The 13,031-nt window shown below is 38.2% G+C and overlaps 1 protein-coding gene across 1 annotated transcript; it reads right to left on the bottom strand.

Annotated features, from left to right (window-relative positions):
* Window positions 1–1,173: 1,173 nt before the first annotated feature.
* On the bottom strand, window positions 1,174–11,821 carry rab31 (RAB31, member RAS oncogene family). The gene is made up of 7 exons (XM_006792288.3): window positions 11,621–11,821; window positions 9,494–9,573; window positions 8,203–8,284; window positions 6,084–6,155; window positions 5,663–5,769; window positions 4,035–4,144; window positions 1,174–3,165 (listed from the first exon to the last, which is right to left on the bottom strand). The coding sequence occupies exons 1-7, from the start codon at window positions 11,654–11,656 to the stop codon at window positions 3,068–3,070; spliced, it is 585 nt and encodes a 194-aa protein (XP_006792351.1). The 5' UTR covers window positions 11,657–11,821; the 3' UTR covers window positions 1,174–3,067.
* Between the last annotated feature and the right edge of the window lie 1,210 nt (window positions 11,822–13,031).

Below are 13,031 nucleotides of genomic sequence, written 5' to 3'. Positions count from 1 at the left end.
ACAAATGTGGGATTAAATTGTGTTAAAATGTACAAAACAGTGATGTCGTGTTTTGTGACGAGGACCCAGGCACAGAGAGACTTGATGAATTTAAGAATCTTATGATTTAATAAAGAAATTTGCAGACTTGCACAGAGATGGTAAAATTATGATGACTGATAACGGAGATGAAGACAACAGATGATGAGGACAGGGAGGAACAGGGGTTTAAATGCACCAAAATGACAGTCAGAGAGAACTCGGGACAACATTTAAGGATGCAGGGACTGACAGAGATAGGTTTATCTTGCTTGGCTGGGCAGCTTTCTGGGTGCTCAGCACCCCCAAAGCTCTGATCCTAGAATCGCCCCTGGGTTTAAATAAGGCTGCATAGAGTGTTTTCACAATGTCAAGATGTTAATGTCATGATACAACCCTCTTTTAGTGACTGCATCTTTCTCACTCATTTACCTATTATCAAAACGTAAAAGTCTAGAGAGCTTGAGAAAAGAGGCTTGTTCGGTTCTAAAAATGAAAGGTATGGGTCATTACCAACACCTTAAGGGTGGTTAAAAGTGAAAGTACTGCGAGACCTCGTTGGTGTCATAAGCCACTGTTCAATGACGATCCACATCAGTGGACAGATGGCCTGTTTTACTCCTCTTTCAAACCGTCTGTCTTCTCAGTCTAAAGTTTGAACTCTGGCATCCTCCAAAGAGTGGCCTTTATCCTTTAGATGCAGATGTGTAGCTCAGTCTTGTCCTGTCGAGGTGGCTCTTCTACGCTGTGCCATGCATTTATGGAATAGCTGTTTGTTTTTTTCCAGTGAGACACTATGATACTTAGCTTGTGTTTGGGAGTTTTGTCTTTGGGATGAACCAGCTTTTGTCAAGTGTGTCGCTGGGTCTGAAGTGTTCTGGGATGTCAAGCTTGTTGGCTAAAATTCTCCAGAGTTTCTTTGACAACAAGTGGGATTCACCCCCTTTTACTTTTACAGCTGAAGAAGACTCTTGGATGATTGATAGATCAAATATCATCAGTTCAGTTGCCTCTTTGTTTTCAAGCTCTCTAGACTACTGGATGACTGAGAACCTGTACAGACATCAGCTTAGTTTGTAATCCTTTGGCAGTGTTTGAGATCTTTGATGACACTTCAGTATTTCATTATTGGAAAGAGTAAAATTTGAAGAGAAATTGAATTTTTACTTCTTTATTACATTGATTAATATACAGATGTTAATCTGGTCTATAGAGTAAACAGAGAAGCATGACTGCAGCATACAGTATGAGTGTGACTGTAAAGGAATGGCAGTTATGTATATATTTGGTCAGACATGAGTAATTAATTCTAACAGTAGGCACATTTTAGTCATGTCATACATTTTGTTTAGAAAAACATACAAAAGGCACTTGTGTCGCCATCTCAACACAAAAGGGGCCCAAACAACGCGCACTGAGAAATCCAGTCTGCATTGTATGAAGGTTGTTTTCAATCATAACTCTTCCAGCTGATATAATTTTGTTTATATCTGGTACTAAGAAGCTCTTAAGTTCATTTGAGTTTTTATCTTAAGCCAATTACTGAGTGGTACATTTTAGTGGAAGATTGTAGTCCCATGCTGCACATTTGCTCCAAATTAACCTCTGAGCTAAAAAACTGCATCATATACCTAAAGGTATGCACCGTATGTTTTTCAGATAAGCAAGGCCCCACAGACTAGAAGATTTCTGAATGAAGGCTGGTATATTTTCCCATATATAGGGCAGTAAATATCATTATATTTATGGCATTACAAAGTCAAAATTTGATTCTATTATCCCATCATACCTGTTGATAAAAACTGTACACGTTATAATGTAAATAAGTAACTCAAGTACAAATGTAAACTACAAATGTAAGCTATGACAATGCAAAACTAATTGGTCAGTATTGTAATTAATTTTCATGTTCCTTCAAATAATTTCTACTGTATGCTGAAGTTAAGGAGAACTGCAATAGTTAACATTTTTACTATTAAAGCAACTCCCAGCTGATACTGTGTAAATATGCAAAGTGCTGCTATGAGCATGATGAACGGTTTAAACGGTTAGGGCTGCGCTCCCACAGTTCCTTTAGAGTTTGGTTAGTATATGCAATATAACAGCTGCACACATGTTTAAAGTCAAATACATGCAGTTCTTGTCTCTTATCAACAATATAAAAGTGACCCCTTTTACAGGTAAAATGCATGAAAAAACAAAAACACGACTGGCAGCTGTATACAGTCGTTCCCTGCAATGAAATCTCAATACACTTCAGCATGTAGAAAACATCTTTAACAAATCACTATGTAAACAGTTCTAGCATTGGTCACAGTGTTTCAGCCGGGGGTGTCACGCTGTAATTGTGATTCAAGCTGTTCCCACTGCAGCACTACAGTTAAAACCTGTCTAAAGCAAATGTGCGTGAAAAACACGTGAGGAATGTAAACCTGTCGCATTTGAGCTACAGAGATAAATGCTCGTCTGAGTTTGTTCTTAACGACCTCTTATTTAAATGTGGCACATGTGCACAAATGCTTCATGGGTGGAGGAGTTAGACTTGCTAAAAATTGATATTAAGAATTTCAATGTGTTTAAGAGCCACAGTGCTATGATCGTCTACAGAGAAGGAGAGTGATGAAAACAACTATTAAATTCCTGTCTTTATAAAACACGTCAGCTCCGCTTGTTTTTAATTTGTGCTCAATTTTAAAGTCAGAGTATAAAATGAGTTGAAATTTTGAATGAGCTTCTGTATGTATCACACCACACAGTAGTTCAGCCAGAACACCACCTGAGGGGGACAAACTGAAGGCTTTCTGCTTCATGACTTCAGCAGATCTGAAACAGCTAGGAATAAATTAAATAAACATGCATGTTAAAACTGGTGGATTGACGCATATAATACTGCTGGCAGGTTTTTCTGTTTCATGTTGCAATCAACCACACGTGCAGGCCAACTTCAGTCTGCTCACTGTGCTGTCACTAGGGTAAGACGCCGCGTGGATTGCTGTGCTGGTGGGGTCCTTAGTGCGGAAGGAAGTAATCTTATCAGCCGCTGCTGGTACTAGCAGCACCTCCTGGTGGATGGAGCAGGCTGTCGTGTGAGTTTAAAGGAATCATTGCTGTCCACCTCAGAATTTTCCAGGGGTGGAATTTGTTTACCTAAAAATACAGACATTTAAAGAGATTCCACATCAGATTTAGTAATCTTAAGCATGAGTTTTATAAATTAAGCTGAGTTGTATTTGGCATTGCTTCACTACTACTAAAATTAAGGCAGAGCAGTTTTTTTGATGACCACATGAAAGAAAGGAGATTGCTTAGCTTAGGATACACAGCGTTGAACCAAAACATCCCAGCATCATTTAGCCGGACAAAAAAATAAAACTTTCACTGTGTTATATTTGATTTAAAATGTATCCCCCACATTATGGCAGAACCTTAATGCAATTGAAACAGAAAATGTGCATTACAAACTGCATGTTTCATATCATCATTTGGAGTCATGCTGTGTTGCAGGCTCCAGGGAAATGTAGAGTCCGGGTTTTATTTGGAACTGAATAATTCAAGTCAGAGCTTTTTTCTGCTTCCATTCTGAGCACAAACAAAAGATACATTTTAAAAAAAATCTGTCTCTTGTCACATTTATCCACTTTGTTAACTGGTCATCCACTTCAGGGTCTATTCTAGCTGTCATACTGCAAGTTGCCAGGTACATCCTAGACAGGACACCCTCAATCACAGGGCCTGTAGCCAATCTAGATTCGTTAGTTGACCTAACAAATCCGTTTTTGGACTGTGAGAGGAAGCTGGAGTTCCCTAGGGTATTAACATAGACTAGTGTTTAACATGACCAACAGTTACTTTCACTGAAATGCAGACAAGAGAGAAGATTTTAGAGCTGATTTGCTATAAAAGTGTAGTTACTTTTCTGGGGAGGTGCAGCAGGCTGCTTAGGCCACTCTAAATCAAGCACAAGACAGTGCACACTAGTACTTCTTATGGAGAAAACAAAAAGTCACAAAACCTACTGATTTTCTGAAAGAGCTCCTCAACATTGACAGCATTTCGGGCACTCGTCTCAATGAAAATAGCGGCAATTGATTCAGCAAACTCCTTAGCTTCCTTCATAGGAACTTCCCTGTAAAAAAGATGAACAGAGTTCAGATGGAAAATCTGCATTTTAATCAGTCACTTTCACCAGTTGAGTTTCTAACTGGATGTAGACATGTTTTTTTTTCAAGCCTGACACTTCTTCTCACCTCTGATTGTGCAGTTTCCTCCATTTTTTTAAGGACAAACTGCACACCGTGCCAAAATATATCAGGGTTTCAACTTATAACACTTTGGGAATCAGTTTGTTGGGGTAAAAATGCCATTTTATGCCTGTCAAAGGGTGTTATCTTTGCAATCTCTCATGAATTCAACTAAAAATGTTAACAAAAGATGTGTATTTGTGACAGGCTGCCAGTAACAAAATGTCTACAGATACAACTGAAAATTGTTTATTTGCTAAGTTGTCTGTAATGTGAAGGCAACACTTAAAAAGGGACTTTTTAAACTTGACTGTTTCATAGGTCAGTGGCTCAACAAACAAAGTCAGTCCACTGAAAATAGTCAGGTACAAGAATGTACAAAATGTACAGAAATAAGGTGGCGACTCCACACCTTTGTACGGTATTGTGTGACTTTACTGCACATATATTGTTGAAGGAAGGGATACAATAAAAGAAGACTTATAATTGGGACCAGAGTGAATAATAACACAACTTCTTCATCACTAAACATAAAGAGAAAGGTCATGTTGCTGCTTTGGTACAAATAAGTCCTTTGAAGTGATGCCACAGACCTCCAATAACAGGGGTGTCAAAATTATTTTAGTTCATAGGCCACATATATATTTTAGTTTGGTCTCAAGTCTGTCAGGCAATAAAATGAAAATAGAAGTACTTTCTGAAAACGACCACAATTAACGAGCTATTCATTGACAGAACATGTGACGAAATTCAAGAAATGCACAGGTCCTTGGCTTAACCACCTTACTTCAGTGTGGTATGACAGGACGTGGCTAGACGATGACGATGATTCAGATCTCTGCCCGGATTAAATTAACAGCTGTCCTGTTTCACTCTTAAAGACTTGCAACACAATGCTTTGTACTTCTTGTCTGCAGTTTGCTCACTGTGAAAATCCCTCAACTTTGGACCCCTTTTGAGGTAAATTATTTCCATTTTCACATTTGTTTGTTAACTCAGTCTAACAGTGTCTGTAGAAACTTTTTTTTTGTAACAAAAGAGATGAAAAATTGCAGCTTCAAAGAGACAAATTCAACAAACTCTGGTCCAGATGGACCCAGTACATTAAAGAGCTGAGAAGCGATTTTATTTAAGTGACTCTCCTTACCTAGGTAAGCAACTATAAGGTGGACATCACACCAAGATTGGATCAACTGCCTCCAGTTAAAGAAATACAACTGGGAACTATTACTTACATCTTACTACAGTTTTGAGAAATTGAAATTCTGTTGGATATGTTGACCAACAATGTATATGGCTATCTGATCTTTGTCCCCATGTATGTTGTAAAGTTCCTTCTGTACAAGATCACCAATAAAAACTACAAATATAAAAAAAAAAAAGATGAAAAAAAAGAAGCCCACCTGATGTCTCCTAAATCATTCTTATTCCCTGCTATAGCTACTACAATGTCTTCTGGACCGTGTTCCTTCAGCTCCTTCACCCATTTCTTCAGCGTCTGGAATGAATCCTGGACAACAAGAAGACATTGGGGTCAATCCTGGGAGAGATCGTTTATGAGAATATGCCCAGCAGTTTTTTTCCGACTCCTGTCATATATTCATTGCTTTTTTTTTCCCAGACGAGTTTCCATTAACAAACCAGGAAAGAATGACATTTGTAGGTCACGAAACACAGCATCCCACAGTGATGGAAAAGTAGCAAAAATTCTTCACTTACAAATGTTCAGGACAGCTGTTACTGATGTTTTTCATTTTTTCCAGGGAGCTAACAGCCATGACACTTTAACCAGTTTAGCAATAGTAAACTTCCTGTTACACTTACCAGTTTAGTAATGTCATAGACAATGACAGCAGCAGCCGATCCTCTGTAGTACATAGGAGCTAACGAGTGAAACTAAAAAAAGACGACACATTTATATTAGTTAGCATGATTGATTTAATTTTTTGGTATATCACACATAAATATGATCCAATTTGCTCAGTCTATGATTAATAAGGGGGAAAAAAAAGCTTATAAAAGCCAGGCAGAGTACTATGCCCATACATTCTTACATGATGAGTTTATGGAAACAGTTACTTCCTCAAGTCCCCAGGCCTTTCTAACTTTTAGCAGTTACCTTCACTTTGACTTACAAACTGTGGTAGCTTGTAAAGAAATGCTGAATGTAAAAATCACCTCACTAAATGTTAGCCTACTGCAGATAAACGATGAGTGAATGCGTCGGCTAATAATGTACCAACACGTGCCAAACTTTGAGATCATTTATAAACAGTGAATCCAAAAACAAATGTCAATTTAAGAATAAATATCACACTCAGGTTATATTCTTTTACATTTCCTATACCAATGTATGGCATCTGTATCAAAATTATTTCTATTTTGTACTGAAGTTACTGTTGGTTTCTCTTATCAGTCAAAACCGGCACCATTCCCTTAAGCTTGCGCAGCTTTTCTCCTCTGCACCGGCACATTGCTCAGCAACTATCATCAGTACAACTATATATCTATTGCCAATGATAAGAGAAGATACAATTCATCCCAAAGTTGCAGCAGTTTAGTTAACTCAACAATCATAAAAAAAGTCAATCGGTGGAATGGTATATGGCCTGTATTTGTATAGAGCTTTACTAGTCCCTAAGGACCCCAAAGCACTTTACACATCCAGTCATCCACCCATTCACACACACATTCACACACTGGTGATGGCAAGCTACGTTGTAGCCACAGCCACCCTGGGGCTGCCGGACACTGGTGCCACCGGGCCCTCTGACCACCACCAGTAGGCAACGGGTGAAGTGTCTTGCCCAAGGACACAACGACCGAGACTGTCCAAGCCGGGGCTCAAACCGGCAACCTCCCAACTCTTGAGCCACGATCGCTCGTATGTATTTTAATAAAGTAGACAATGTGTGGCCAATTAAATAAGAAATCAAATGAGTGCATCATTTCCGTTTTAAAAAATTCATTACATTTATGGCTTGCAGAAGTTTATTTTATAAAACCCTTTTCAGTTTAAAAACATTATCAGTGCCTTCAAATAACATAGTCCAGTGGTTCTCAAACTGTGGTCATCAATTAAAGATCAGATATCCCACCTGCTGTGAATGTTTTAATGCAGTACATTTGTTATTATTATCACTTGTCACATCCTGTTTATGACAGTTAAATAACATTCATATAAGAAATAAAATTGTCTCATGTAAACTATATGGTGTTAAATAGGCGTATACTATTGTACTTTAATGTTGGTCATAAGGGTGGTATTCTAAGAGCCATATATTTTATGAGGTGGTACTCGTTTTGAAATGTTTGAGAAACACTGACATATTCAATTATATTTGGTATCTAAAACCCCAAAAATGTCAGGTAAGGGAAGTGTGTGTTTAAACAAGCAGATGGTGTTTGATTGATAATAAATGTAGAATAAAATATTATGGCATGTTTTTAAAATTATATTAATTACTCAGACGTCACAGGTTTAATCAGCAAGCCCACAGTCATGATGATAACACTACACTACAGTGACATCAATATTTCAAGAGTGTCCACAGTTGTATTGTTCACAGATGTTTACCATCAGCACCACTGATCACACAAGATCAGTCGGTCAAATGTAATAATAGAACCCTCACAGCAGAAGTCCCAGCATACTTTTTTCACACATAAGCAGGAAATGCTCGCATTAGTTTTTTTCATGCAGTAAGCAGGTTTGGCAAGCTTCAGCTATACCCCACCTCCCCCTCTTAGCCATCAAATTAATCACCGTGATGTCTCATGACCTTTGAACTCTTGTGTCAAGCATCCTGTTTCATAACCTATAAATATCTACCTATCACGAGTACCAGCTTTCTGATGCAAAGTTTAATGGAAAATCAACATCACATGTGTTAACTTAAAGCTAATAGCGAGTCCATGCGGAGTTTCTGTTGCGTACACTTACCCGTTCCTGCCCAGCTGTATCCCAGATTAGAAATTTGTGTAGCTCATTTCCACATGGCACTGTCTTGGTCAGGAATGACGCTCTGTGGATGATTTAAAGCATTTCACAACAGCTATTTTTAGGTCACTCTTTAAAAACCTAGGGAAAAAATTGTGCATGTCAGCAGGAAAGTAAGAACACTGAAAACAAGTATGTTTGGGACAGCATGTTTGTTGCTATAGAGGCATGTAAAACCTCCTTCAAACAAAAAAAAAGGAAAAACATAGTCACAACAGTGGGTTTAAAGACTGGTATAGATGGCAAAAGCTGAAGTTACAGGTAATGATCAGTTTATTTCAGTGTTTATTGCACCAAGTACTAAAAAAACTATAATTTTTAAACAATTCTACAATCTTTTTGCCTAAAAGTGTTACTCCAAAGTGAGAGGTTTTTTTAAAAAAAAAAATCTGACGCAATGACATAGTAAAATCAAGGTTTTTTCACAGGCTTACAGAAGTTGGATTTGCAATTATTCATTTGAACCCATTTTCCGATTAGTTACATTTTTTACACTGTTTTCAACCACTAGTCGTACCCTATTTGTGCATTAAATCTTGCAAACACTTAACTAAAATTTGTACTTCAAAAATGTCATTAAATCACATATTTGTAATAAAATGAAAACGCCTTATGAGAATTATTGGAGTTGTGGAGCTGAAGCAGGATGACTCCCAGGTGGGTTTGTCTTTATTTCAGTTGCTAAAGTTTGTTTAGAATAAGCTATGTGTTACCTGCTGAGGTTTCCCTTACAGGAAGGAGACCTTTTGGCTGAGCTGTACATGTTCTACATTGTCTAGGAGGTTATGACTATCACCAATCCGCCCAATTTTAGTGTGGACTAAAGAAATATTAAATAGTAACAAAGGTCTGTAAAGTTTTAACAGTCTGGTAATAGTGGCTTGTGCAATTCCTTTAAAATATATGTATTCAGCTAAGATAAAAGACCCAAATGAAATAAGGTACATTCAGTTTTATCTCTTGAGTAATCAGTTCTTCTATAATTAGGTTTAACTTCTGTAGCTTATAGACAGTTCATAGGATTATCAATCTACCCATTAGTACAAATGATGTGGATTGAGATCACTAAAAAACACAAGCTTAACTTGAGCTTGCGCATAGTTTCATTCAGCCAAATTACTGATTAACTGGCTGAATCTCCATGTACATTTCTGTACATCTTTACTTCAGCTTTGTGTCCAAACACGATTGATTAGTTTCCTGCTGCTTAAGCCTTCTGCTGATTAACACTCACCCTATGGTTGGACTTATGTTGTGATCGAAATGATCCTGGACAAATCGGCAAACAATGCTGGATTTCCCAACTCCAGTGTCCTGCAAACATCGATCAGTCACAGGACATGCACACAAAGAGTGAGCGGTCACTATTAAACCTACTGGATTATACAACCATAGCAAATACAAGAGTATGCAACAGCAGTATTTAAGTCATTAAAATGATAACGTGAAATTATCCAGTAACACACGGTGTATGACTCTGTGTAACACGTACTTTCACTTTAGATTTCTTAAATATATTTTGATGGTAAAACTTTTGTACTATAATCACTTTTACTTATATAAAGGGTCTTCACAATGAATACTTCACCTGCATTCTTACTAACTAAGGGGGCAACTCTTGTGGTTGCAAAAGGTTCCAGTTGTAATCAGCATCTTCCGTGCTAACTCCAGGTGAGCGCAACAATTTGCTAGCCACCAAAGCAATCACAAAGAGGCTTTTGTGCACAGCGTCCTCTTTGCAACTGATTTCACCTACTGTAGCAACAGCCAAGCGACCGCTGGGAACTACTCACCAACCACTCTGGGAATACACATTTTCCCTTGCAAACAGTGGCTATATCATGTCCAACATCATCCGAGATAATACTGGTATACATTTTTTTACTGATATCACAGACTCACTTCCTACTTACAGACTCCATTTAGTAAGTTGACTTTTCAGAATATCAATTTGCAAATTCTGAATACATTTTATTGACCACAGTAATTGGATAACACAATAAAACACACCTTTCAGCTTTTTGTGTATCTTGAAACTGTGTTTTTTGGAGACCTGGAACGTAATGCCTTTTTGCCCCACTAGCACCTACTGGGCTCAGCATGGCTCAACTCAATTCGGTTTTTAGGTGGTACTCAGTTGTAATTGAAAACAACTGAAAATTAGTAGAGTTGAGTCAAATTGGTACTAGTGGAAAAAAGGCACAAGTGTGCCTGTCTCAAAAAGACTTCTGTTGTTTAAATGGGTTATAGGGTAAAAATAAAATAGACATTAAAGTCTGTTTTATCCTTTCCCCAAAAATTATTTAATACAGTTAAATGGACTACATACTGAATTTAGATCATAGAAACTAAGTATCAATTCTATCGCACTAGTATCGATACCAAAACCAGTGCTGGTATCGATGGTATCGATACTACCGATATCTGGATAGACCCCCCCCCCCCCCTCAATTGTTACCTCTGGTTCCAAAAGACCGACATGTCAACAGTAATAATGCTCAACTCATTGTATCTACATTAATCTTTGAGTCTGTCTATAATTTAAACTCTCATGCAGTCCCACTGTTCATGTAACACATCTGATGAAGAAAATAGGACCCCCCCCACCCAACCACTTCCTAGTCTCCTAATGTGGCACCCCATTTTTTTAATCGTATAAACACCCCTGTACGGTTTTATGTGACTTTAAATGTGCATAAAATCTGCTCCTCCCGCTTGTTATAAGCATGCAGAGGTGTAACAAAAGATGGGTAAAGTCAGCGTTGGGCTGACTCAAAAAAATATTTTAGTGAGGATGTCAGGGCCCTGAGGAGGTATGCGGGGGCCTAAAAACCTTATGAGGCTCTGAAAAGTTCGCAGCTCCCGACTTCAACATCATCGATAAAGCGGCAGTTTGCGGTCCAAAGCGCTCTCGCCGTCCCTGTCACCGTTTATAAAGACAGACTGACGTGTTTCGCTAACGCAGCAAGAAATCTAACGGCTCGCTGGCTCCGATGATGACGTAATGGCCGATAAACTGTCAGAGCCGTTATAAAGTAAAGATTTACACTACACAGCAGAGCTTAATCTGTTAAGAACTACAAAATACATGCGAGAGGACATACTCAAAATGACTGCCGACCGTTGAGGCTAGTTTTAAGCCAACTACTAGCTACCAATATTAGTTAAATTCCCAACTTATTTCACGAAGACGACAAAGAGTTCTTTTAAATAAAATACCGGAACTGACAAAGTACCGACTCTACCATTAAGTTGTAAACGAGCAGCTGTTAACATCAACATGTTGTCGGCTTTTGCAGTTTTGCAGCAGACTAAAGGAATTTGCCCCCAAAACGGATCAACAAAAACATCAACCACTTACCCCTAAAAGGCAAACCTTGAGCTCCCTTATAGCCATGGTAAGTTTTGGAAAGTTTTTAAATCATCATTTGTCAGTGTACACTCAATGTATTTGTTTCTTCATGCTTGAAACTCTATTATTTTCCCCTCTTCTTGGATAAAATAGAAACCCAGCCCCTGATACAGACAGACATCTCCACTAAGCGGCTGACAAGGCGCATAAAATAAATTTTACAACATCCGGTGGTGACTTTCAAAATAAAGGTATCTTACAGCCGTTTTGGCACAGATAATGCGAAAAGGCTCCAACAAACAACTTCGTTTCCAATTTTATCTCTGCCCGTCAGTTACATGTTTATATTTTGAAATAAGAGATGAAAGATTTTAGACATATTTTTACCCTAAAAAACAGTGTTCTTTAGTTAAGAATAGATAAAAGTGCATACAATGGTCTTCAGTTCAATGAAAGTATAACAGGACCGTGAAATGTCGGTCTGCTCTTAACATATTTTTGCAATTAACTAATTTAACCAAAGACAATGACGACTGTGACAATGATGTTTTTATTTCAAAAATAAAAGCCTAAAGTAGGATCATCACACAGCCAGCTGTGCCCTGGCAGCCAAAAATGAATGTGCTCCAGCCCAGTAATGGCTACCAGGTTTGGGTGGACTTGGGCCAGTTTGGACTGAGAATTGGCAGAATAAATGCACGCACACTACATTAGGACTGAAAAACCGACCAAGGTTGGTAGTCTGACTTTTGACAAGATAAAGACTTCGTTCACTTTCAGCACCCAAACTACTACCAAATATGGGCCAAGGCATTTCTTATAAATCAACTTGATTTTGGCCATTAAGGTGCCAAGCCGTTTTGTATACCTGGCCAATCTGTTAACATACTTTACAACATCACGAAACAAAGAAAGGTGGGAAGGGCACCGAGGAAAACTGACAGTAACCACAGAGTCACAAGCTATGCAGGTTTCTGTGGTACATGATAGAAATGACCACAAATAAAAGAAAATACAACAATCAAGACTGAATAAGCTACTTATCAGGCAATTCTCAGTCATATACTTGTGATTTTATTATTTTTCATAGAAGAGTGAGGAATGACTGTGACACAGTAATTGTAAATGTTGCAAGAAATCTGTGGTTAAAAAAGAAAAAGAACACCAGGTAAAATAACAGTTAACTCATGAAGACCATTGACCATATCTGGCATTTAGGTAGAATACTGTAGGTTTCCTTGACATGGTGAATACCAAACCTGTACCATGCAAACTGAGGCTACAATTTACATGCGCTCACCAGTAATTGATGATTAATGCAAAAACATTCTGTTCTGGTGGGTCTTGATTTCTGCTGCAACATATGGATGGCAGGGTTAGTATCTGCTGTAAACAGCATGAAAGCATGGATCCATCCCAC

The sequence above is a fragment of the Neolamprologus brichardi genome, chromosome 18, assembly GCF_056152115.1.
Source record: "Neolamprologus brichardi isolate AB-2024 chromosome 18, ASM5615211v1, whole genome shotgun sequence".
Classification (NCBI taxonomy): Eukaryota; Metazoa; Chordata; class Actinopteri; order Cichliformes; family Cichlidae; genus Neolamprologus; species Neolamprologus brichardi.
Note: the sequence above shows the minus strand (reverse complement) of the source record. Positions and strands in the feature narration are given on the sequence as shown.